General features: G+C 46.9%; 3 protein-coding genes across 6 annotated transcripts in view; 1 reads left to right on the forward strand and 2 right to left on the reverse strand.

Annotated features, from left to right (window-relative positions):
* The window catches only part of LOC140119790 (uncharacterized), an 822,703-nt gene that overhangs the window by 461,933 nt on the left and 333,883 nt on the right, over window positions 1-26,887 (forward strand). The window lies entirely within an intron of this gene.
* The window catches only part of LOC140116961 (uncharacterized), a 54,750-nt gene that overhangs the window by 2,641 nt on the left and 25,222 nt on the right, over window positions 1-26,887 (reverse strand). The window contains exon 3 of the mRNA XM_072133390.1: window positions 13,079-13,090. Coding sequence (XP_071989491.1) covers window positions 13,079-13,090 — 12 coding nt within the window. The remainder of the gene's footprint in view (window positions 1-13,078; window positions 13,091-26,887) is intronic.
* On the reverse strand, window positions 73-9,586 carry LOC140119897 (oocyte zinc finger protein XlCOF8.4-like). Its single transcript, XM_072139333.1, has 5 exons — window positions 9,440-9,586; window positions 9,166-9,327; window positions 8,958-9,081; window positions 8,696-8,844; window positions 73-325 (listed from the first exon to the last, which is right to left on the reverse strand). The coding sequence occupies exons 1-5, from the start codon at window positions 9,548-9,550 to the stop codon at window positions 266-268; spliced, it is 606 nt and encodes a 201-aa protein (XP_071995434.1). The 5' UTR covers window positions 9,551-9,586; the 3' UTR covers window positions 73-265.

Below are 26,887 nucleotides of genomic sequence, written 5' to 3' on the forward strand. Positions count from 1 at the left end.
GATTTCCGAATGAAACGTTTCCCACATTTTAGACATGGAAATGGCTTCTCTTTTATGTGAATTCTCATATTTTGAGAAAGACTCGATTTGTGAGAGGAACGGAGCTCAAATTTTGAACTTGGAAAACTCTTTTCCTCTCTGTGACTTTGAAGATGAATGAAAAGATTTGATTCTTGACTGAAAGACTTCTCACATTTCGGACATGAAAACTGCCTCTTATCTCCATGATTTCCCTCCTCTGTGGAAAGATGTGACTGATTATCTTCTACTTCCCCACAAGGAGATGAGGGGGGACGTCCATGGGGACCTCTTGTACTTTCATCTCCTGCAAAATATAACCAAGAAATCAGTATTGGAGGTTTCCTTCTTCCCTGTTACCAGCAGCAGTAAATCGACGTGTTAGTAACATACAGTCATCTATGAATACAAAAATATCAACATGATGTTAACCCCTTACCGACGCACGCAGTAATAGTACGGCGCACGTCGGGTCCAGGTGCGTGGAAAGGGATCACGGGCTGAGCCCTCTCCATAGCCGGTGTAAAATCTGCTTGGTTTTGGGGTGCCAGTTCATATTAAATTAACAACAATATTCAATGGATCTTTATAGGGGATTTATTAAGGGTACAATACAGGGGAATACACATAGAGGGTAAACTAACTAAGGGACAGAGAGACGGTGGGAAGGAAGTGCTCTGACTAAAGATCTGTATACCATCTTATATACACACACACATAGCTCACACACACATTGCCCATCATCCCACCTCCACCACTGTCTTGGCCAATCCGCTGATGATCCGCTGTCAGCAGTCATTATACTAGTGACTTCAGAGAAATCCACAAATCACCCTTTAGAGTATGTATCCTTCATCTAACCTCTAATATTGGCACTTACTTGTGTATTATTAAATATACTATACAATGTAAATGTGTAGCTGAGACATTAATTACTATATGTTTTACGCAACCTTTAAGACAGACACACATACCGGTATATTAAGAAAAATAAAAAAATTCTAACTGAATGCTGCTTTTAATACCCTATGTTCTTCATTAGATGCTTCATTGGTTTAAAGGAGTTTGTTTGAAAATTTTTAAATGAAGTTGCCAGTGAGACAAATGTATCAAGAAAAATACTTAGAAAAATTTGCAAACACCTACATAATTGAATGTATCTGAGACAGTGGGGGTCATTTACTAAGGGCCCCAATCATTTCTCCGTCGCGTTACCCAAATATTTCCGATTTGCGCCGATTTTCCCTGAAATGCCCTGGGTTTTGGCGCATGCGATCGGATTGTGGCACATCCGCGCCGGCGTGCACGTGTGGCCGTAAGAAAAACCCGATGGAAATCGGAAAAACTGCCGTATTTAAAAAAAAAAAAATAAATGTCGCTTGACACGCACTTACCTGCACCCAGCATAGCTTGGTGAACTTCAGTGAACTCCAATGGAATTCAGTGCAGCAGCGACACCTGGTGGACATCGGGCGCACTACCTTAGTGAGTCGCTGGAAGACCCAAATCCTCCACTGTGAACACGCCGCTGGATCGCGACAGGACCGGGTAAGTAAATGTGCCCCTGTGCCCCTAATTCCTTTAATTATATAGCGCACACAGACTACGCAGTGCTGCACAGAGATTGCCAAGTCACTGTCCCCAATAAATGAAATATTTATGCCAATTCACTGTAGTCTCCCCTTTTAGTACTGCATTACTTATCTCTAAAATGCCCCTTTGGTACCATAAAGTGGTACGAAATATTATGAAAAAAACAAAGAATGCTTGAGATAGGGGGGGGGGGACTGCTTCAACAAAAATAAATAAAAACTAAAATCCAGGAGCACCAGGAATTTAGAAAAAATGTGTATTGACACTGTTGACATAATACATTTAACAGAACACAAACAACCCTCATAAATTTTGAGCTTATTACATCACGTTGTTTTATATGTAAAGACATAAACTTTAACCATTATTCATGATAAAAACATTATCGTTCAGCCGGTAAGTCTTTACTGCATATTGCTAGCACCCATCGCGGGTGTTATGTCGTCGATCGCTGCCCAAGCGCTGCAATCTTGCCGACAATCGTCACTCCCCGTGAAGTTATCGTTATCACCATGACAGCCTCGGGTCTTCCGAAGACCTGAGACTGTCGTGTTTTAACCCTTTCATTACAATGTGTGATCAGCATGTAATAAATGAGGAGGAAAATCCCACTATACTGCCATACTGTAGTATGGCAGTATATGATAAGATCGATCAGACAACCTAGGGTTAAAGTACCCTAGGGAGAAAGAAAAATAGTAAAAATTAAAATTAAAAAAAGTTTTAAAAAGATTATAATAAAAAAACCTAAAAATTCAAATCACCCACTTTCCCTAAAACTGATATAAATATAAATCAACATTAAAAATCATAAACACATTAGGTATCGCCGCATCTGAAAATGCACGATCAAAATATAATAAAGGTTTTCACTCCATTTAACCCCGTGACGGAAAATAGCACCAAAAATTCGAAAATGGATTAAAAAAAAAATTGATAAAAGTGATCCAAGGGCTGTAAAGTCCTAAAAATGCCAGAATTGAAAATGTCATCAAAACTCGCAAAAAACTACACCGAAGTATGAACAAGTTATTAGTGCCAGAAGATACAGGAGGTTTTAAATTTTGCAAATGCATGAAAACATTATAAAACCTTTACAGACACAGACATCAGCTACACAAGTACCTAACATGTTCTGCTATGCACACGTGTGAGACACAGACATCAGCTACACAAGTACCTGACATGTTCTGCTTTACACATGTGTGAGATAAAGACATCAGCTACACAAGTACCTGACATGTTCTACTACACACGTGAGAGACACAGACATCAGCTACACAAGTACCTGACATGTTCTGCTATACACATGTGAGACAGACATCAGCTACACAAGTACCTGACATGTTCTGCTATACACATGTGAGACAGACATAAGCTACACAAGTACCTGACATGTTCTGCTATACACATGTGTGATACACAGACATCAGCTACACAAGTACCTGACATAAGCTACACAAGTACCTGACATGTTCTGCTATACACATGTGTGATACACAGACATCAGCTACACAAGTACCTGACATGTTCTCCAATACACATGTGAGATACAGACATCAGCTACCCAAGTACCTGACATGTTCTGCTATAGACATGTGAGAGGTACAGACGTCCAGACAAGCGCCTCTCCCTCATCTAATTTCTTGCAAACACCACCCACTGAAGACCTGCAAGGCTGTGGGACATACCAAGCACCGTGACACTAGCGTGTCTAGGCCGCGACCGCCAGTATTCTGGGCCCCGCATGCCTCCAGAAAAAGGCTAGGTGGGGGATGTTGCCACTGGCGTCATGAACAGGATATCTACTTCTGTGCCTTATGCTGGCACTATAGACTGTCCTTTATTGAAAATACTGTGCTGCCTAACCCTGCTGCCATCCAGGTTTAGGCCCAAGTGATTTGTACTATTTCAACATTGACGGTGTTAAATTGCTGCCACGTGCTGTCGAGCTCCGCTTCCAGCACTCAGGAGGTTCATCCCTACAATGGTCTCTGTTAGCTCTGCTACATCTGGTGCAGCAGCGCCTGAAGTGTTTACCTCAGGAAATTGTGGCTCAGCAAGGAACCCTAGCCCGCCAAAACCCTCACTGGCGGGAAGTCAAGGTGACTCATCAAGCCCGCCCCCTGGCAGACACCATGAGTAACGGCTCATCGGCTTGAGAAAGAGCGACTTAGTGCGAAACGGCCCGTCGCCTGGCCCCGCTCTTACCTTGTCCGAATAAAGAAAGTTCTTCATATCGGTGAGTGCCGCCTCTCTGTTCTTTGGAGTAGATTCCATATTTGTACCTTTTGCTTCGGCTGAGCAACACCATTCAGAACTCCAGGCAAGTCTATGTTTATCGTGCCTTTACCCATTCACGGCTATACCTAGGGATCTGTTGAAGTTTAGTGGTTGGTGCCAAAACTATTTCTTGCTTTGGAACTATATAACTTTGATGTAGACACCAAGAATAAAATGCTCGACCGACTGGCCCAGCTGGAAGTAACCGCTTCCCCCAAGAGGAGGAAGCCACCAGAGAACTCGTTACAGTCAAGTATTCCCCGTGACTCCCCAGTCAAACCGCGCCCAAGGATGGCAAAATCCCTAAACACCTGAATTCAGAAAGAACCCAGACTGCGATGCAGCTACTGTTTTAAATACGGGCATGAAGAGAATGGATGTCGTCAGTTAAACAACAAACCCTTGGATCTACGGGACGGTAACTTCTCCATGGTCCTGGGTACCAATGTCCTGCTATCCTGAAGTGCTGAAGGCTCTGCACGACTCCCTGACAACAGTGCCCAGTGATTCTCTGAAGGTAATTCAGGAGACCATGCAAGCCCTAGCGGCACAGAAGAAGTTTGCTGGCCCCAATGGAGAAATCTGCAGAGTCCGGATCAAAGATCCACAACCTGTCCACCTTCAACCTGGGACTGAGAGGTTAGTATGGTGCCGAGCCTGCATGGACGTTCAAGGTCAAGATTACCAGGCTATGGTAGAGCCCCTACCAGCTGATGAAGACCTGCTCCCAACAGCTGGAGGTGAAACAAAGTGCTCCTGGAGACCAAGTACAAGGCGTCCTGGATGTTGTTATGAAGCACCACCAGGCCTTCAGCAAACACCCGCTGGATTTTGGGCAGGCTACCCTGATTCAACATAACATCCCTACTGGCTCTCATCCTCCTATCAAGGAAAGGTACCGGCCCATTCCTCCAGCCCGTTACCAAGAGGTGAAGAAGCTGGTGCAAGAGATGAAGACAGCCAATATTATCCAGGAGAGTCACAGCCCATGGGCTGCCCCACTGGTCCTTGTGAAAAAGAAGGATGGAACTCTTCGCTTCTGTGTTGACTATAGGAAGATCAACAATATCACCCACAAGGATGCCTATCTGCTGCCTCGAATTGAGGAATCCCTCGCAGCCTCAGGGTCGGCCACCTACTTCTCCACCCTGGATCTGACCAGTGGCTACTGGCAAGTGGCTATGGCGCCGGAAGATAGGGAGAAGGTGGCTTTCACCACCCCAATGGCCCTGTTCGAGTTCAACAACATGCCTTTTGGCTTATGTAAAACCCTCGACACGTTTCAGTGGTTAATGGAGAAATGTTTGGGTCTTCGGAACTTCAAGACCGTCCTGCTATACTTCGACAATATCATCATCTATTCTACGACCTACGAAGAACACCTCCAACATCTTCCAAATCCTGACCCAGCATGGGTTGGAGGTCAAGCCTTCCAAGTGCCACCTATTGCAGCCTAGCGTAAAGTACCTAGGACATGTGGTGAGTGCTGATGGAATCAAGCCAGACCCAGATAAAATTGCAGCTGTCCATGACTGGCCTACCCCATCTACTATCCGGGACATCAAGAGTTTCCTGGGATTTGCCAGCTACTACAGGTGATTTATCCCAAAGTTTGCCCAGCTGGCGGCCCACCTGCAAGAACTCTTAAGGGGACTGCCGAAAGAGGGCCAACGATCCCGAGCGGCCATCGAATGGACAGCAGAATGAGAAGCAAAGGCTGACTGAGCCTCCGGTGTTAGGATACCCAGATTACAATCTGCCCTTCATACTCTACACCGATGCCATAAAAGCAGGGATTAGGAGCTGTACTATCCCAGCTTCAGAATGGAACTGAAAGGGTCAAAGCCTACGCCAGCCGTTCCCTCCGAGAACCGGAACAGAACGACCAGAATTACAGCTCATTCAAGTTGTAGTTAGTAGCTGGCGTTAGTCTGGGCTGTGACTGAAAAGTTCAAAGACTACCTAGCTGCTTCCTTCTTCACTGTCACTTCACAGACAACAACCCATCTGAACACCGCTTGGCTTGGAGCACTGGAGCAGCATGGGCCTCCAGATTAGCGAACTTCAATTTCACTATCAAGTACCGGGCCGGCAGGACCAACGACAATGCTCTGTCCCGACTCGCTGACCAGTGGGAGGGACCCTCCACGGATGCTCAGTGGGAAGATGTGGAGGTCTGTGAGCCAATAGGCCCAGAGAGTTCATTCCTTTCCCTTCAGAAGCAGTACACGCTACTTCACCAGAAGAGTCTGCGCCACCTGCAGAGAAAGACTCTGGATGAGTCTGGGCTAGTGCCTGAAAGGATTCGTCAGAGGAGAGCAGACAGAAAATTGTCCCGGTTGTGGCGCCAGAGGAAGACACTGGGGGTCTTTTACTAAGGGCCCGATTCGCGGTTTCCCAACGTGTTTATTTTCGATTTGCGCCGATTTCCCCCAGGATTTCGGCGCACGCGATCGGATTGTGGCGCATCGGCGCTGGCATGCATGCGATGGAAATGGGGGGGGGGGTGGCCGAACGAAAAACCGGACGGATTCGGAAAAACCGCCGCATTTAAAACAAAAAATCTGTCGCGGAGCTTGCACTTACTTTCACTCAGCCCGGCTCGGTAAACTCCAGTGCGTTCTGATGCTTTTCAGCGCAGCAGCGCCACCTGGTGGACGGCGGAGGAACTACCTTAATAAATCCCGGCCGGACACGAATCCAGTGCAGAGAACGCGCCGCTGGATTGCGAATGGACCGGGTAAGTAAATCTGCCCCACTGAGTATGCATCAGGGCCTGCTGAAAAGGAGAACTGGATCCTATCACTTATGACCGGCTGTACCAGATTGTGATTCCCTGGAGGGACGCCAAGATAGTGCTGGATATGTATCACGACCAGTTCGGACACTTTGGCACTCAGAAGACTGAAGCTACCCTCCGGAAGCGATTCTACTGGGTGAACATGACGCCCGACATCGAGACCTGGTGCCAGGAATGCCCAGCTTGCGCCATCACTCAAGGAGAGCGACACAATCAAAGGGCCCCTCTACATCCCATTGTGCGCCAACATCCTCTGGAGATCCTGGCTCTGGATCATGTGAAGTTGACCATCATAGACCACTAATAAATTTGTGGTCGTGCTATACACATGTGTGAGACACAGACATCAGCTACACAAGTACCTGACATGTTCTGCTATGCTCATGTGAGACAAAGACATCAGCTACTCAAGTACCTGACAAGTTCTGCTATACAAATGTTTGAGAAACAGACATCAGCTACTCAAGTACCTGACATGCTCTGCTATACACATGTGTGAGACACAGACATCAGCTACAAAAGTACCTGACATGTTCTGCTATACACAGGTGAGAGACACAGACATCAGCTACACAAGTACCTGGCATGTTCTGCTATACACATGTGTGAGAAACAGGCATCAGCTACACAAGTACCTGGCATGTCTGCTATACACATGTGTGAGACACAGACATCAGCTACACAAGTACCTGACATGTTCTGCTATACACATGTGTGAGACACAGACATCAGCTACACAAGTACCTGACATGTTATGCTATGCTCATGTGAGACACAGACATCAGCTACACAAGTACCTGACATGTTCTGCTATACACATGTGTGAGACACAGACATAAGCTACACAAGTACCTGACATGTTCTGCTATACACATGCTTGAGACACAGACATCAGCTACACAAGTACCTGACATGTTTTGCTAAACCCGTGTGAGTGGCACAGACATCAGCTACACAAGTACCTGACATGTTCTGCTATACACATGTGAGACACAGACATCAGCTACACAAGTGCCTGACATGTTCTGCTGTACACATGTGAGACACAGACATCAGCTACACAAGTACCTGACATGTTCTGCTATACACATGTGAGACACAGACATCAGCTACACAAGTGCCTGACATGTTCTGCTGTACACATGTGAGACACAGACATCAGCTACACAAGTGCCTGACATGTTCTGCTGTACACATGTGAGACACAGACATCAGCTACACAAGTACCTGACATGTTCTGCTATACACATGTGAGACACAGACATCAGCTACACAAGTACCTGACATGTTCTGCTATAACATGACTGCCTGGAGCTGCTGTATCTCATACACACAGGCTGCAGGGGGAGCCAGCACACCAGGAAGCACATGGAGGAGCCATTACACTATTATACCTCACATCATTATACAGGCTGTCAGTCAAGCACTGGGTTTGTGGCTGTGCCTCCCACTCATGAATAAGCTGGACAGCTGAATATGATTGACTATGATGACTCATTGGACATTTTTCAGGCCATTTGCATACAACTTTAGGACCTGATTGCTTAAGTTTACAGGCATGTACAGTTGCAAGGCTTTCTAATGGCGGTTTATGAACCTATATTTAGTTTAGGGGGTTAAATGTTATCTTTTTACTAATGAGAAGACTTCTAAAGGAAATAGGACACATGGATTTTACATAGAGGTAACTTGGTGCAGGAAGTTTCCAAAAAAATTGAAAAGAACCATAACCCACAAGATACATGAAAGGCTCTTACCCTCCTCTGTCACTGATGAGGGGATTTCCTCTCCGCTCCTCCTTCCACCACAACTTTCCTGGGAAGATCCAACATACCACAACTTAAACTACAACTTACTACAATCTTTAATTAAACAATTTGTAGCTTGGACCTACAACATCATCCCATAGACTCTCCACCCACGGCTGCTGGAGAAGGTAAAGGTAAGTAGCTTCATTACATCAATCTATAGAGGATTTACAGGAATCTCAGCTCCATCTACCTGATGATCCAGTGGGATGTTCTCCTCCGGTTTCTCTTTAATATTTTGGGAATCATCAGGACTGGGACATCTCTCTGGTTCCTGTGTAATATCCCGGGAATCTCCAGGACTGGGACATCTCTCTGGTGGATTTCTCTGACTGGATCCATCTATAGGAAATATACACAGTGACTGATACATTGTCTATATGTGATGATGAGATGATGGAGGAGGTGACCTCACACCTGCTCTGTCCTCTATAATCAGGAAGGTCTCCTCTTACCTGGTGATGTGAGGGGCTGGTGGTCCTCCATCATGATGTCCTTGTACTGGTCCTTGTGTCCTTCTATATACTCCCACTCCTCCATGGAGAAATAGACAGTGACGTCCTGACACCTTATAGGAACCTGACACCCACAATGACACAGTCATCACCCAGACCCCTCCCTTGTGTTATTGTACAATGTCCCAGCATTCCCGGCAGCGCTCACCTCTCCGCTCAGCAGCTCAGTGATCCTGGAGGTAAGTTCTAGGATCTTCTGCTCATGTATCAGTGAATGAGGTGGAGGCTCGGTGATGGGGCTCTGGGTCCATCCTCCTGACACACGGGGGGTCACACACTCACCAGACGACTTCTTCACTACTGTGTAATCCTGTGTATGGGGAGACACTGATCACTACATAGATCCTAAGAATCCTTCACCTCTCCAGTCATTTCCCGCTGTTATTCCTAGAGATAAGAGCCGTGTCCTGGGAGACTCTCACCTCTCCGGTTATCAAGGAGATCATCTCCAGGGTGAGCTCCAGGATCCTGGCCGCCATCTGGTCTCTGTCCTTCTCCCGGATCCCTGGTGGATCATTGATGGAAAGGATCATCTTTAGGAGAAACCTCTGGGAGTCCTGGATCTATAGAACCTGAGGAAACACGAGAAGAACTAAGCGCAAACTCTATATGAAGCAATTGTGTCCATGACATGTGTGATGTGACAGATGGGGATTCTCCAGACACTGGAGGGGAGGTCACTGGACTGAGGGAGGAGTGATGGCGCTGGACTGTGTGACTTCTCACTAATAGCAGATATTGCCCCATGTGTACAATGTGTGAGCTCCTGGAGCGTGCTGGGAGTTGTAGTCCCTCTATATAGTGTGTGTGCTCCTGGAGCGTGCTGGGAGTTGTAGTCCCTCCATATAGTTTGAGCACTTCTGGAGCATGCTGGATGTTGTAGTCCCTCCATATAGTGTGTGTGCTCCTGGAGCATGCTGGGAGTTGTAGCCCCTCCATATAGTGTGTGTGCTCTTGGAGTATGCTGGCAGTTGTAGTTCCTCCATATAGTGTGTGTGCTCCTGGAGCATGCTAGGAGTTGTAGTCCCTCCATATAGTGTGTGAGCTCCAGGAACATGCTGGGAGTTGTAGTCCCTTCATATAGTGTGTGAACTCCAGGAGCATGGTGGGCGTTGTAGTCCCTCCATATAGTGTGTGTGCTCCTGGAGCATGCTGGGAGTTGTAGTACCTCCATATAGTGTGTGCGCTCCTGAAGCATGCTGGGAGTTGTAGCCCCTCCTCTGATCACTTACCTCTTCTCTCCTCAGTGCAGGACACTGACCCTGGGAGTGTGATGTCACAGAATAGGCGGGGCCTCTCGGGAGGACAGGAAGCAGTGGTTGGGTGTACATGTCTATAGAGAAGTGGTGGGTGAAGGACCTGTGATGATGTCAGAGATCATGTGATCTGTGTAGGCGGGGCACTGGTTAGGGGGAAGAATCTGTAGGACCAGTGTCCACACGTTCAGTTTTTCAGATGCAGTTTTCAAAGCTAAAAGCCGGTGCGGGTGATAATGGGTAAAATAATAAATAATTTAAAGGCGCTGCTCCTCCTCCTACTTTTACTCCATTCCTGGTTTAGGCACCAAAATCTGCATCTGAAAAACTGAACATGTGGGACGCATTCACACAATACGTTTGCAACACCCCTATCAATACATGGGTAGAGGGGCTTATTGTAAACTGGAGTGTGATTGGAGAAGTGCTACCACCTGACCTGGGGGAGTATAAAACCCCTGTGTAGTGGGAGCACAGGCCTCAGACCTCATGCTCCTTCTCAGGACTCGGTCTCTTACCACCAGGTCTTAGGCCCTAGGCCTTTCCACAGAGAGTCCGTCTTTGCCTGTCAGCAGTCCAGACCACATGGTCTGAGTGAAGAGAGAGAAACCAATCCCAGGAACCGAATCAGGAGACTCTAATCCAGAGCTGCAGCTTCCACAGTTTGGACACAGCTCCATCTCCATTATCCCAGTGCAACATCCCCCCACCGGGGCCTAGCCCTTGAGGTGAGGCCTGGAGACAGCCGGGGCCCGCGGTACCGGATTGGCTGGCGGTTGCGGCCTAAGCACGCTATTGTCACGGTGCTTGGTACGAGGGAACCGGAGGGCTGTCCTACAGCCTGGCAGGTCTCCAGCAGGGTGGTGTTGGCAAGAAATGAAGAGGGAGCGGCTGCTATAGCGGATCTCCCTGGGGCAACCCCTTAATGTCCCGAGTGTGAGTCTCTGGGTGATGGACAGGGTGCCGGTGATGATGGGAGTTGTAGTAGCAGGGACCAGACGGAGGCAGAGGTTGAAGAAAACAACTTACAGTTCTTTATTGGAACCGCAGGAACTTCAGCAAACGTGCCTTTAACAGGTAGATGGAGTACTGGAGAGGTATTTGGAGGGAGCCGCAGGATGTAGGTCACCAGCCTGGATGTAAGAGCAGGCTGGGAGGCAGCTGTGTCCTTAGAGGAGGCTTCAGCTCGGTCCTGGATCTCTTCAGGTATCACCCTTGAAGGTAGGATGATACCCCTTTCCTCACTACACTACTTCTAGTCTTAGCTTCCACTTCAGGCAGGGGCTAGGCTCTTCCTGCACTGGTCTGGTATGCTAGAGTCTCTGAGCTGCTGCTCAGCTAACTACTCTCTGCTTGCGTCCTGCAGACCCAGAGGGCCTGACTAGGACCGGTCTCTCTCCTGAGAGAGATTTCTCTCTTTCTCCTCTAGACCTGGAATCCTCCAGAACATTCTTGGCTAGGGGGTTTTATTACCTCCCTCTGGTCAGGTGGTGGCTGCTCCTCCAATTACCTCTCAGTGCACAAAGACAGGATGTAACACAGACATTGGTTGACATAATTACATCACAGATTAACATCTGCCTTGCCAGGCAGGATTAACCACTGCAATTTCCCCTTGATCCTATAAGGACCATGTAGTGTAATGTGGTGTTACCTACCGATGGGACATATTCGCAAGCACTACCTCGCCATTGCATCGGCGAGGGTGTTGCATACCCCGGGGGCAATTGAAAGAGCCGCCCTCGGCTCGACTACAGATGTTTTGAGGCACAGAGGGGGCTAAAGGCACTTCTAGGAAGTGCAGGCTATGTGAGGTGTAGGGACAAACCGCCCATGGTCCTGGAGACAGGCACCTGGGTTGGTGTCGGACTAAGACAAAAATATAGCTGTATGACAGTTGGTCGCTGACGCCATTAAACCGAACTGTACAGTAGGAAAGGTGTGGTGTCATGTCCTGTAATCCACTCCTTGCACCAAGGCCTGTATATTTGTTTGATCAACGCTTCTTCCCTGGCGGCAATTATATGGTGTCTATCTGCATTGCGTTAGCATATGCGACACAAGTACCTCCTGACTGACAACCTTACCCATGTATGAGTGGCATCCAGGTGCTATCTGTGTAACACCCCCGGTCCCCTAAAGACCCGCAGTTTACGGACTACCCCCATGTGCAAACCTCAGTTTGAGGGATCAGGTAGCGGTCAGTGTTTTACAAAGAAAGACGGTCCGACACAGCCACACTACAACCTGAAAAGCCTATGAAAGGGTTAATGCAGACTACTGGCAGATATGACAGTGTGCAACAGGTTAGCAAAATCACATTGGCTTAGGAGCCCAATGGGTACACATCTTATAACATAACGTTACAGAGGTGGATAGGCTACTCAGAGTAGCACGGTAGCAAATGTCTCTTTTCCTGCAAAGGAAAGGCATAAAAAGTGCAAGCAGAATGTCCATACCTAAAAAGGAAGGCATTAAGTGCAAAATAATAAGTCAATAGCCACTTTTCCCTTGAGTATCTGGCGAAAGTCTCTCAGAAGGTCTCTAGTAACAAAGTCCATCTTCTGGGTACAGCCCTTGATGTGGGGAAAAGTGCACTGAGAAGCAAAGGGTCTCCTCTATGTGTAGAGGGACAGAGTCCTTTGAAGAAATTATCTCTGCTGTGGCAGAGGAAGGGGTGCTATCATAGCACAGGCCAATAATCAGTTCAAGGTATGTCTCTTGACTGAGATAAATAAGGGTAAGAGTCTCAGGAAAGTCTCTGGCTCTTTGGGGTAAGGACAGAAATAAATACACAATATGTACATAGTGCAGTACCTGAAGTGGGCTACAGCCCTTCAGGGGTTAATCTTGCTGCTCAAGAGCAATGGCTGCAGGCATGGGAGCAGGAACTGCAGCAGGGACATCATCAGCCTGGGTGAAGAAAGCAGTGTCGAAATCCGTCACCTGAAGACATCTGGTGGTAGACACTGGAACTGCTGACATGGAACACCCAGAAGCTGGAGCTGGAACAGCAGGGAGGTCATCTGCGGTGGCAGGCATCTCAGCAAAGGAAGGAGACAGGCACTTCTCTGGCTGACCTTCTGTAGCTGGGGGCGCTGTGGAGCGCATGATGATGACCGCAGGAGCTGTAACTTCTTCACTGCTGACAGCTGAAGGATTGTTGTTCCTGGACTGACCTGTAGCTCTTGGGGGCGCTGTTGCGCTGGCGGTGGTAACCTCTGTAGCTGGCAGGGCGTTCTCACCGGACAGCCTGGGCCTCTTAGCAGGTGGTCCTGGATACTCCGCAGGACGGTCAGCAGCATTAGATAAGGGGTCAGGCCCCTTTAAGAGAGTCCCTTTTGTAGCCGGGCCTCCTATGGGGAGATGTTGACCCTCTGCAGGGAGGCCGGACTGTACCCCAGCCGGGGCTAAGGGAGATATAGTAACAGTCACTGTGATATAGGCCCTGGGGGCCATGGTACTCACATCCGCGGTGGTCCTCAGGAGGTCCGGAATCGGAGGAGGCAGCCGCTGTGGAGAATCCGCCATTGGAGACTGCGTATGGGAGACAGCAGTAAGCGGTGCAGCAGAGGAAGGTGCCCGAGGTTCGTGGGCAAGCCATGCGACACTTGGTTCTTCATCGCGGAGGCTGTGCGGCATGTCGGCAGGACAGGAGACAGCACGTGGAGAAATCCAAGATGGCCGATTAACCTCTTTGATGCTGGATGGCGGCTGCGCTGACTCTGAGGTACCTTGTGGGCTCTCACTGGCGTTGCAGCGCGGGAGAGTTTCCCGCCAGAGGGCGGAGCTAGAGTCTTTCCCGCCAGGAGCTGTGGCGGGCTGAATTTTCTGCTGCGCCACAGCGCGCTGAGGCAGGATTCGCGCCATGCGCAGGGGGCGGAGCTTAGCGATGTCTCTGGGTTTCCCGCCAGTGAAAGTTTTGGCGGGCTTGAATTATTTGCTGCGCCACAGTTTCTGAGGTAAAAATCTTCAGGCGCGGCAGCGCCGGATGTAGCAGAGCTGGTACAGTTCTTGCAGGGATTAACCTCTTGAGTGCTGGAGCGGCGCTCGACAGCACGTTGCAGCAGTATAACACAGTTCAATCCAGAAACACACAATTACTTGGGCCTAAACCCGGATGGCAGCAGGGTTAGGCAGCACAGTCTTTTTCTTAATAAAGTACAGTCTTTAGTGCCAGGATAAGGCACAGAAGTAAATATCCTGTGATTCGTGACGCCACTTGCAACATCCCCCCACCGGGGCCTAGCCCTTGAGGTGAGGCCTGGAGACAGCCGGGGCCCGCGGTACCGGAGTGGCTGGCGGTTGCGGCCTAAGCACGCTATTGTCACGGTGCTTGGTACGAGGGAACCGGAGGGCTGTCCTACAGCCTGGCAGGTCTCCAGCAGGGTGGTGTTGGCAAGAAATGAAGAGGGAGCGGCTGCTATAGCGGATCTCCCTGGGGCAACCCCTTAATGTCCCGAGTGTGAGTCTCTGGGTGATGGACAGGGTGCCGGTGATGATGGGAGTTGTAGTAGCAGGGACCAGACGGAGGCAGAGGTTGAAGAAAACAACTTACAGTTCTTTATTGGAACCGCAGGAACTTCAGCAAACGTGCCTTTAACAGGTAGATGGAGTACTGGAGAGGTATTTGGAGGGAGCCGCAGGATGTAGGTCACCAGCCTGGATGTAAGAGCAGGCTGGGAGGCAGCTGTGTCCTTAGAGGAGGCTTCAGCTCGGTCCTGGATCTCTTCAGGTATCACCCTTGAAGGTAGGATGATACCCCTTTCCTCACTACACTACTTCTAGTCTTAGCTTCCACTTCAGGCAGGGGCTAGGCTCTTCCTGCACTGGTCTGGTATGCTAGAGTCTCTGAGCTGCTGCTCAGCTAACTACTCTCTGCTTGCGTCCTGCAGACCCAGAGGGCCTGACTAGGACCGGTCTCTCTCCTGAGAGAGATTTCTCTCTTTCTCCTCTAGACCTGGAATCCTCCAGAACATTCTTGGCTAGGGGGTTTTATTACCTCCCTCTGGTCAGGTGGTGGCTGCTCCTCCAATTACCTCTCAGTGCACAAAGACAGGATGTAACACAGACATTGGTTGACATAATTACATCACAGATTAACATCTGCCTTGCCAGGCAGGATTAACCACTGCAATTTCCCCTTGATCCTATAAGGACCATGTAGTGTAATGTGGTGTTACCTACCGATGGGACGTATTCGCAAGCACTACCTCGCCATTGCATCGGCGAGGGTGTTGCACCAGCATCTACTACCAGGCTGGTGCATTATCCACGACCACTCCAGTAATCCGAATATGCTGTTGGATCGTTTAGGCCCGTTCCCTACCACCCGTTGTTCAATAAAGGACCGTTAGTTCTTTTGAACAACGCTGCCTCCATCTGATCCCTGGATACGGCTGTCTTCCACCACAGGCTCCCCCATCCATTACTCAGGGACTTAACTTACAGACAGCTCAGGGGTTGCCCCAGGGAAAACCAGTACATCAGCCTCTCGCTCCATATTTCTTGCACACACCACCTGTAGGACAGCCCTCCGGTCCCTGTATCAAGCACCGTGACATCAGCGAGCCCTAGGCTGCAATCGCCAGCCACTCCGGTATTCTGGGCCCCGGCTGCCTCCATGCCCCAAGAAGAGGCTAGGGATGTTGCAAGTACACTAACAGGATATCTACTTCTGTGCCTTATACTGGAACTATAGACTGTCCTTTATTACAAAGTCTGTGCTGCCTAACCCTGCTGCCATCCACATTAAGGTCCAAGTGATTGTGCTCTACAACAAATACTGTGTTATTTCACCACCACGTGCTGTCGATCGCTGCTCCAGCACTCAAGAGGTTAGTCCCTACAAAAGAACTGTGTCAGCACTGCTACATCCGGCGCTGCAGCACCTAAAGCGTTAACCTCTGGAAGTCTGTGTGGCACAGCAAGGGGCTGGCGGAAAATCCAGGCTACTCGCTAAGTTCCGCCCCATGCGCGTGTGGCGCATGCCGACACAAGTGTCCTGCATCCAGGAAGGAGAACTGCTTACTACCTCTCTACCTGCCCTGCATTCCTCCGCTGCCAGCCTTCTCTGTGCTAGGTCCAAAATGGTGGACCCTGTCAGTTATCGGTGGTCTGATTCCAGACCTCCAGAGTACTACCTCTGATGTGATTACCATGGCCCCCAGGGCCCATATCAGAGTGACTGTTACCGAATCTCCCTTAGCCCCAGCTGGGGTACAGTTCGGCCTCCCTGAAGAGGACCGCCATTGTCCGTAAGGAGGCCCAGCTACAAAAGAGACTCTACAGAGGTTGCCACCGCCAGCTCAGAAGCGCCCCCAACATCTGCAGGTCAGCCCGGGAATTTCACTCTTCCAACTGTCAGCCACGGAGTGAAGAGCCTGCCTCCCTTCGTTGCTGAAATGCCTACAGCTGCAGATGACCTCTAGCAACCAGGGGACTGTCTGCTCCAGTAGTGGGAGATTCGATTATTACGGGAACACACAGGGCAATCTGTGACAAAGACCGTGCATACCGAACAGTGTGTTGTTTGCTGGGTGCTCGGGTTCGGCATGTTGCGGATCGGGTTGACAGATTACTGGGAGCGGCTGGTGAGGAACCAGCGGTCATGGTCCACATTGGCGCCTAATGACAAAGTATGAGGTAGGTGGAAGGTCCTTAAAAATGATTTCAGGGATTTAGGCCATAAGCTCAGGGCAAGGACCTCAAAGGTATTTTTTTCCGAAATACTGCCTGTACCACGTGCCACACCAGAAAGGCAGCGGGAGATCAAGGAGGTAAATAAGTGGCTCAAAAGTTGGTGTAGGAAGGAGGGGTTTGGGTTCATGGAGAACTGGGCTGACTTTTCTGTCGGCTACAGGCTCTACAGTAGGGATGGGCTGCACCTAAATGGGGAGGGGGCCGCTGTTTTGGGGGGAAAAATGGCTAGAAGGTTGGAGGAGTGTTTAAACTAGAGACCTGGGGGGAGGGCAACTACACTTGTGCAGGGCAAATAGACGGTGTACATAGAGAGCTGGGAAGAGTCATAGTCAATGGGGGAGGAAGGGGGGCTGGAATGAGATTGGGGAATAAGGACAAAAGGAATACGGACAGGGAAAACCATATAAAGTGTATGTACACAAATGCCAGAAGCCTCACAAACAAAATGGAGGAACTGGAACTCTTGATGTTGGAGCAGAAATCTGATATAGTAGGAATCAGCGAGACATGGCTGGACAGTAGCTATGACTGGGCTGTTACTATAGATGGTTATAGTCTTTTTAGAAAGGATCGTATAAATAAAAAAGGTGGAGGGGTTTGTTTATATGTGAATTCTTGCCTCAAGCCCGTCCTGCGAGATGACATCAGTAACGCAAATATGGAGTCCCTATGGGTAGAGATAAGGGGAGGGAAAAAGAATAATAAAATATTACTAGGGGTTTGTTATAAGGCTCCAAATATAATGGAGGCAGCAGAGGAAATGCTGATAAGTGAAATGGATGCGGCTTCAAAGCATGGTGAAGTACTTATCATGGGAGACTTCAACTACTCAGATATTGACTGGGGGGCAGAAACCTGCAGGTCCTTCAAAGGTAGCAGGTTCTTGTCAACAACAAAAGACAATTACCTGTCGCAACTAGTCCTGGAGCCAACAAGAGGGGGGGCACTGCTGGACCTTATCCTTACCAACAGACCTGATAGGGTATCAAAACTACAGGTTGGGGGGAACCTGGGGAATAGTGATCATAATATCATTGATTTTGTATTACGCTTTACTAAGAGCGTTAGTGAAGGGGCAACCAACACTCTAAACTTCAGGAGGGCAAATTTTCAGCAACAAAGGGAAAACCTTAAAGGAATAGACTGGGATAATGTTCTCAAAGACAACCCCCCCCCCCCCAAAAAAAAAAATGGGGCTCATATATTCTGAAAAAGTTCTGTGAGAAACACATACCTTATGGGAAAAAGCATAAGAGGAACAAGAAACAGCCAATGTGGCTAACTAGTCTTGTAAGGAAACAACCACTAAGATAGATAAATCACCGGGGCCAGATGGCATACACCCTCAGATTCTGCATGACCTATGTACCGTGACAGACCGTTATTTTTAATATTTGAAGATTCACTGAGGACTGGTTATGTTCCACAGGACTGGCGCATAGCAAATGTGGTACCAATATACAAAAAAGGATCAAAAAGCAATCCTGGAAACTACAGACCTGTGAGTCTTACTTCTGTGGTTGGGAAAATATTTGAGGGGTTTATTAGAGATGCTATCCTGGAGTATCTCACTGTGCACAACCTTATAACCCAGCGTCAGCATGGGTTTATGAGAGATCGGTCCTGTCAGACTGATCTGATTGGTTTCTACGAGGAGGTAAGTTCAAGACTGGATCTGGGGGACGCTGTGGATGTTGTATATCTGGACTTTTCAAAGGCATTTGACACCGTGCCACATAAAAGGTTGGTATATAAAATGAGACTGCTGGGAATAGGGGAAAATCTGTGTATTTGGGTAATTGGCTTAGTGATAGAAAACAGACGGTCGTCATTAATGGCACATTCTCAGATTGGGTTGACGTTACCAGTGGAGGCCACAGGGGTCAGTATTGGGGCCACTTCTTTTTAACTGCTTTATTGAACAGAATCATGAAATAAATGTACAGCTGCATTATACACAATTATTGGTACACAAAAAGAAACGGATTGTGACAGTAATTGAAACACTTTCTTCCAGTAGTTGCTCAATCATTCTACCACCCGCCTACCCTACAGCATGTGTGTCTCCATAGCTGTGGTTTATTGTGTTACAGTAGTATCATAGGTATACACCATGTCATAGTACAATGCAACCAGATGAACATTACAATGCAAACAAAACATTACTTGCCGGTGATTCTGGTAACTCTGGATCTGTAGGTGCCGTTAAAGTATCCTTATCTTATGGCCGTTTAGTTAATAAGGTTTGAGCCCCTTCAGTGAGCTCTAGCCTGAGTGCCCCTGATCTATTCCGCAGGGTCCGAGGTGTAGTGGGCCCACACCTTTCGCTTCATGCGCAAGTAACTTATCAGCGATGGGATAGACATTGTCAACCTGCAGATTGTTCTTCCGCAAGTATTGCCCTGAGTCTATGAGGAGAATAGTGTGTCTCACCCGAGTCACACCAAGTACCCCAGATTTGGCCGAACTTATCTGGACAATTCCTGTGTTTGTATAAAACTGCCTCATAGGGAAGCATTTGATTGATTTGTGCTTTCCACATTCGTGTTGTCGACGTGTTGGGGTCATACCACCGGAGCGCTATACATTTTCTGGCTATGAATAATGTTTCCCGTAGTAAAATGCGGTGATAATGTGTCCAGTCTTCTTCTGATAAGACCCCCAGGAGGTAACATGTTTCCAAAATCTTGCTATTGGGGTACATTCCCATATCTCCCACATCTAGGACAGGCAGTGGAATGTACCCAGCCCATTTTCTGCATGCGGACCGGAGTGAGGTATGCCTGATGGAAAATATATAATTGTGTTATACGGTTATTTATGGACGGGGACACTTTGGTGTGAGAAGATAATAATTCGGAGTCAATCTCCTCCGAGGATGATCGCATGAGTTGTTTCCATCTGTGCAAAGTGCGCGGTGGGCAATTCTCCGCCTTTTGCGTAATCAGATGGGTGTATAGAGCCGACACCAAACCCCGTGGACCCTGAGTTCTATATATTTCTATGAGTGGATATTTAGATATCTGTGGTGGACCGTGTGGAAATTGTGATTCTAGGGTGTGCCGGAGTTGAAGGTACCTGTAGAACCTTCTCTGGTCCAGTTCAAATTTAGTTTTCAAGTCTGAGAAAGAAGCCAACACCCCATCAGTGTATAAGTCTGCTGAAGTTTGTATTCCTGCTTGTCTCCACCCCTCTGTGTCTTCCAGAGATGTTAAATGTGCGCAGAGTTCCCCCTTAAAACCATTTCGGCTATGGTGTCATTGAAGTGTGTAAGTTGCCTTGCCCTTTTCCAGACTTGTATGGCTAGCCTGTGGATGGGTAGTAGGGAAGTTTGTAATCTGGCAGTACCCTCCAATATAGACCAGAAGGAAGTGAGCCCTAAATAATGACTTAAGTGGTGTTCTGAATTGGGCAACGAGCCTGGGATTACCCAATGATATAGATATTGCAGTTGACCTGCTAAATAATAAAGATAAAAGTCAGGGAGCGCCTTACCGGCCATCTCTTTGGGTCTTTGCAGTGTTTGTAAACTGAGTTTTGATCTGGAGTTCCCCCATATGAATTTGGCGGTGTTGGAGTGTAGTTCAGAGAAAAACCTCTTTGGAACTGGCACCGCAGCATGCTGTAGGATATACAAACATTTTGGTAATATGATCATTTTCACTAAGTTTATGCGGCCAGCTACTGAGAGGAGTAAGGACTTCCACGCATTGTACTTCATTCTAATGAATGCCAGTAAGGGGTCAGTAATATGCCGTAGGGCGTGTTGGTGAATTTTAGTAACTATTATTCCTAGATATTTAAACTGGTTGACTACTTTGAGTCCTGACAGAGTTTCAGGTCCTCTCCAGGGGGAGGCACCCAGGGGCATGTACACTGATTTGGACCAGTTTATCTGTAGGCCGGAGTAGGAGCCGAAGGTGTTAATGATGTCTATTGCTCTAGGGAGCGAGGCTGTTGGGTTAGAAAGGAAGAGCACCATATCATCAGCGTAAAGGCTGACTTTATCTTCCCTGCTGCCTATTGTAATCCCTGTGTACCCCGGGTCTCTTCTTACATTGATAGCTAAAGCCTCTATCGCAAGAGCGAAGAGTAGAGGGGATAGCGGACAACCTTGGCGAGTCCCCCTATGCAGATAGAATTCTGGGGTGAGGGAGCCGTTCAGTAGTAGTTTACTCTTTGGCGTTTTATATAGGATGGAAATCCATTTGTGAAAATTTGGGCCAAAATTAAATCGATTTAGACACTCCATTAGGAATGGCCATTCTACAGAATCGAACGCTTTAGCTGTGTCTAATGATGCTAGTGCCCAGTCCTCTCCACATCTTTGCCCAATCTGAGCAATTACCTGCACCCTCCTTATATTGTCTGTAGTGGACCGTCCGGGCATGAAGCCAGACTGATCATGATGGATAAGTGATGATATGACCTTATTCAATCTGGTCGCTGGGACCCGGGTGAGAATTTTGTAATCTGTGTTGAGTAATGCAATTGGTCTATACGACCCGCATTCTAAAGGGTCTTTGTCTGGTTTCAGTAATACTACCACAGTGGCCTCCGAAAGGGAGTCTTGTAGTTTCCCTGTCCTAAAGGATTCAGTATGCATTTCTAGCAGTTTAGGATACAACAGCTCTTTGTATTTGCTGTACACCGCTTTTGGTAGGCCATCGGGACCTGGGGATTTATTGTTGTTTGGGCCGTCTACTGCCTCCTCCAATTCCTCTAGTGTAATGGGGGCCTCGACACTTTGAGCCTGTTCGCTAGTTAGTTTAGGGAAGAGGGTAACTTGCTATTTCTCCAGGGGTCCTGTTCAGGGAAGATGCATATAGGTCAGAATAGAATTGGGTAAATCTGGATGCTATGTCAGTCTGGTTCTGCAATACTATTCCTGCCTCTGACCTGATTTGTAGAATGGGAGGGGAAGACGAGTTCTGGTTAGCTACATGGGCCAGGAGTTTGGCTGACTTGTTCCCATATTCAAATGCAGTCTGCTTATGATAGAATAATTTGGTGTTGGCTCTACTTGTTAAAAACATGCGAAAGGAAACATGTGCTATTCCAAAATATAAGAAATCTTTATTTAATATAGGCAAGACATAGAAATACATAGTTACGGAAGAGAGTGCAGAAATACATTTCCACAATCAACACTGTTAAACAAGACATCGCTAATGGCAGACAACTGACTACGGTGGCTAAGCATTTCCACACCCATCATCACGGCAACTCAGCCAGTTTGAAGGTAGTGGGCCTAGAAAAAATGCAGTCTAATATTCGGGGAGGCGACATGACACCGGTATTATTACGACAGGAGGCAAGATGGATCTTTCGATTGGGCACATTGTCCCCTCAAGGACTCAATGAAGACATGCTGTTTTCTGGATTCTATAAACAATAAGGTATATTTGGCTCACTTTCATACGTCATACACATGTTCACATTTATATGTAAATATTTTTCCTTCATCACATTTTCACCCCCTCACTTTTTCGCCTACACTTTGCAAACTCACGTTTTTACTCCACGGGTCACTCTTACATATTTTGGTTTTCTTTCACTGTGACTCCTTAACCTCACTGTTTCTTACATATCTTGTCACACTTCACACATCCCCAGTCCCCTTTACTTCATTCACACCTTCACTTCACTCTGTTCCTCCTCTTTCTCTTTCTCTTTCTTTTTCTTCTTCTTTCTCTTTCTTTCTCTTTCTTCTTTTTCTTCTCACTCATTCTCGCTCCCCACTCCTCACCTTTCACCATCATTCTTGCTCTGATACCCATTATTGTGGTATGTCACTATTTCACATTTATTTTGACCTTTAATTAGCAAAACGCATCTACTCACTCACTGCTTTTTATTCCAGGATTATACGTTCTATAATTATAAGGTCCAATATGATTCTCATCCTCCTCTTACCTGGTGGACCATCGCTTCCCTCATTTCTCTACAGGATTCCTCTCTTCCTCTTGTTTCCGCATGTCAGGTCGTCCATGCTGTAGCATCCATTCAAGTTATCCGAGTTCCTCTCCATGGCCCTCCAGGGGTTTCTCCTAGTCTCCACTGAGGATCTGCCTGTACATATAAAAAAACTGTGCAATTGTATAATGACATAGGGATATAGATACCCATATATAGCCATTCATTTGTGTGGTCGGCTTTGTATGAGTGTGTGTGTGTATACATGGGCCCATGTATGTGTGTGTGTCTGCAAGCGTGTCGATCTGATCCACTACCTTTTCACATTTATAGGTATATATTGTAATAATATGTTCTTCAATGGCATATATGTATTTTTGGTTTTTAATATATACATCTATGTAGGGAAGTGGGTTTGATTTAATATTTCTGTAAATGGTCTTTCTTTCCTTTTTTTCATTATTGTTTACATTTGCACCGATGCACTTTACATTTGAACTTCCTACCTTAGACATAATGGTAGTCATCATTATAATTACCTTTACTTCACTTCTCGATACACACGCTGTTTCAGGCACTTTGCCGTGCGCCGGTCTATTGGTCACGTGACTTTCTGTCATGTGACTCGGCATTATGCCGGTCATTCACAATGGGTTCACGGCATGGGATATCGCCATCTTTGGGTCACATGACCGTATGTCATGTGACACACGCGCACCGTACCGGATATGACATCACGCGCCATAATGGTAATTCGGCGCTCCACACCTGGCATCGTCTATCTGTTCAGGTATTTATACCCAGCGACTTCCACACACCAATCACCCCTGAGGAAGCCACTGTGAGTGGCGATACGCGTGGGGCTCTCCCAGCCCCTTTCCCTCCTTGCCTGGTAATTATGCTGATCACATTTACCACACTTTCTTATCATAGATATTTTGATCGTATACTACTTGGTATATAGTTGCTATTTGACGGGCTGAGGGCTTTGGGGCTGGGCAGGGAGGGGTTGTCCTTTTATGGACCGTATCATGGGTCCTAACCTCCCTTTGGTTTTTGTATAGAGGATTTATTCCTTTTTAAATGTTTTTATTGGTTTTTGGTTTGGTGTGTAACTTCTATGTCTTGCCTATATTAAATAAAGATTTCTTATATTTAGGAATAGCACATGTTTCCTTTCGCATGTTTGTATCTAGTTTTTCATGTGCCCAGATTGCTACCTTTGTGTAGTTCCCCCTTATTTACATTTTTTTGGCTCTACTTGTTAATGCATTTATGTACAGACGCCCAGTATGTAACCACAGATCCCTGTTCTCATCTGAGGGGTGTGCAATGGAATTCTGTTCCAGTGATAGGCATTCTGCAGCTAGATCTGATACTTTGCGGACAGCCTCCCTTTTTATGTATTTAATAGAGGATTGCAGGCATCCCCATAGAAACACCTTCAGAGCTTCCCGTTGCATTTCCCCAGACCCAGCCCCCTGGTGAGCTTCCAGGAAAGACTGCAGGTGTGCCGGTGTATTGTCATGTGGCCCAATTAGCCCTAACCAGAAGGGGCCACTTCTTTTTAATATTAAGTAGTAAGTAGTAATATTGTAGTGGGTTTACACAGTCAAGTTTCAATATTTGCAGATGATACTAAGCTGTGTAAAGTAATAAATACTGAGGTCGATAGTTTAGCATTACAGAGGGATTTGTGGAAGCTTGAGGGATGGGCAGAGAAATGGTTGATGAGATTTAATGTAGATAAATGTAAAGTTATGCACTTGGGCCATGGAAACAAAAAGTATAATTATGTTCTAAACGGTCAATTACTTGGTAAAACTGGAGCTGAAAAGGATTTAGGGCTATTGGTGGATGGTAAACTTAATTTTAGTGACCAGAGCCAGGCGGCTGCTGCTAAAGCAAATAAAATTATGGGATGTATCAAGAGAGGAATAGATTCTCATGATAAAGACATAGTTTTGCCCTTATACAAATCCCTGGTCAGACCACACATGGAATATTGTGTACAGTTTTGGGCACCAGTGTATAAAAAGGATATAATAGAGCTGGAACGGGTGCAGAGGAGAGCAACCAGGATTATTAGGGGAATGGGGGGATTAGAATACACTGACAGATTACAAAATTTGGGATTATTCAGTTTAGAAAAAAGACGATTGAGGGGAGACCTCATTACAATGTACAAATACCTGAACGGACAGTACAAGGATCTCTCCAAAGATCTTTTTATACCTAGGCCTGTGACCAGGACAAGGGGGCATCCTCTGCGCCTACAGGAGAGGCGATTCTACCATCACCATAGACAAAGGTTCTTTACTGTAAGAGCAGTGAGACTATGGAACTCTCTGCCGCAGGAGGTTGTTATGGCGGACTCTATGTACATGTTCAAGAGAGGCCTGGATGACTTTCTGGAGAGAAAAAATATCACGAGTTATGGGGATAAAACATTTATTTAATTCTTAAAGGTTGGACTTGATGGACTTGCGTCTTTTTCCAGCCTTATATACTATGATACTATGATAAATTATACAAGGCAAAACTAGCTACTGCTTCCCCTCTTTCCCTTCTGCGCTTCGCCTCATACAACAGGTGACATCCACACGTGGGGCATCTCCCAGTACTCGGGAGAAATTGCATAACACATTTTAAGATGGGTTTTCTGCTTTTATCTTTAGTGGATGTGTACATTTTAGGGCTAGATTTAATACATTAAAAACGATAGGGGCACAAACTAAAATTTTTGCTGCACAAATGTTTTACACCAGTTTTGTTTGGTGCAGTTAATGTGTGTGTGGGGGGGGACTGGCTGACCTTTTGACCTTTACAATTTGAGCAGCATAAACCAGCACAAATGTAGCAGAATTGATTGGCACCAGTTTTTTGTATTTGGACAATGTGTGTGTGTGGGGGGGGGGGGGGCTGTATGACACAAACCAGCACAAACGTTTGACACCAATTTTGTTACATTTGAACAATTTAAAGGGGGGGGGCAACTTCACTCAGGTGTGTTCAAAGGGATCTGGGTTTAAAGGGGTTGTATGGTCAAAAACATTACCCTTAACAATAATCAAAACTATCACTAATTTAATGTTATAAACAATTCCTGGTCCTTTGTGAGGTATAAAACAAATGTTTTATTCCCAGACAGCATTTGTGAACCCCCTAATCTCCAAGGATACGACAAGGAGACTTACTGTACAGTCGCGCATGCGTCTTGCGATGTCTGTGGTCCGCGGCTGTTCACTCACATCCACACATGAGAGGGTGTGTGCGCGCTCTACTGTTTACAGATCAGCAGATGCTTAAACAGCCAATCAGGGAATAGTGTGTGCAGTGTACACACGCACACAGCTCCGTAGGAGCTGAGGATCCTGGGAGTTGCAGTCTTTCTGCGGAGCGTGGCGGCCATATTTAGTCTTTATGCCATGCCAGAAGGATTAAAAGGTAAAAAGCAGTTTAAAAAACTTTTTCACACCCCAAAAAATTGGAGGACCTTGGAAAATGAAAAAAGGAGCATCTAATAGAGATGCTCTGATTTTCATATTTTACCTAGAACGACCATACAACCCCTTTAAGTCCCATCCAGGTCAACAAGAGTTCTCTCCGTGTTTGCGTGGGTTTCCTCCCACACTCCATAAATATGCTGGTAGGTTGATTAGATTGTGAGCCCCATTGGACAAGCTCTCTGAAGTGCAGAGTAATCTGTGTGCGCTATATAAATAAAGGAATTATTAATTATTCAAAAGTTATAACCATATAAAACAACGCAAGTCAGATTACAAAAAAAAATGGCCTGAGCCGTAAGCTACAAAATGGCTGCGTCCCAAAGGGGTTGATATTAAAACACAGTAGCCATACATTATATCTTAAACATACTAGGATATACAGGCAATCCCCTACTTAAGCACACCCTACTTACAGACGACCCCTCTGCCCACTGTGACCTTTGGTGACCTCTCTGGATGTTACTATAGTCCCAGGCTGCAATGATCA

This window comes from Engystomops pustulosus, chromosome 2, assembly GCF_040894005.1.
Source record: "Engystomops pustulosus chromosome 2, aEngPut4.maternal, whole genome shotgun sequence".
Lineage (NCBI taxonomy): Eukaryota > Metazoa > Chordata > Amphibia > Anura > Leptodactylidae > Engystomops > Engystomops pustulosus.

Coding starts and splice junctions, on each gene's coding strand:
- LOC140119897 (XM_072139333.1), bottom strand. CDS start 9,550: ATGATCCTTTCCATCAATGATCCACCAGGGATCCGGGAGAAGGACAGA. Junction 9,328..9,439: donor TCTCCTTGATAACCGGAGAG/GTGAGAGTCTCC, acceptor CCCCATACACAG/GATTACACAGTAGTGAAGAA. Junction 9,082..9,165: donor CTGAGCTGCTGAGCGGAGAG/GTGAGCGCTGCC, acceptor TGTGGGTGTCAG/GTTCCTATAAGGTGTCAGGA.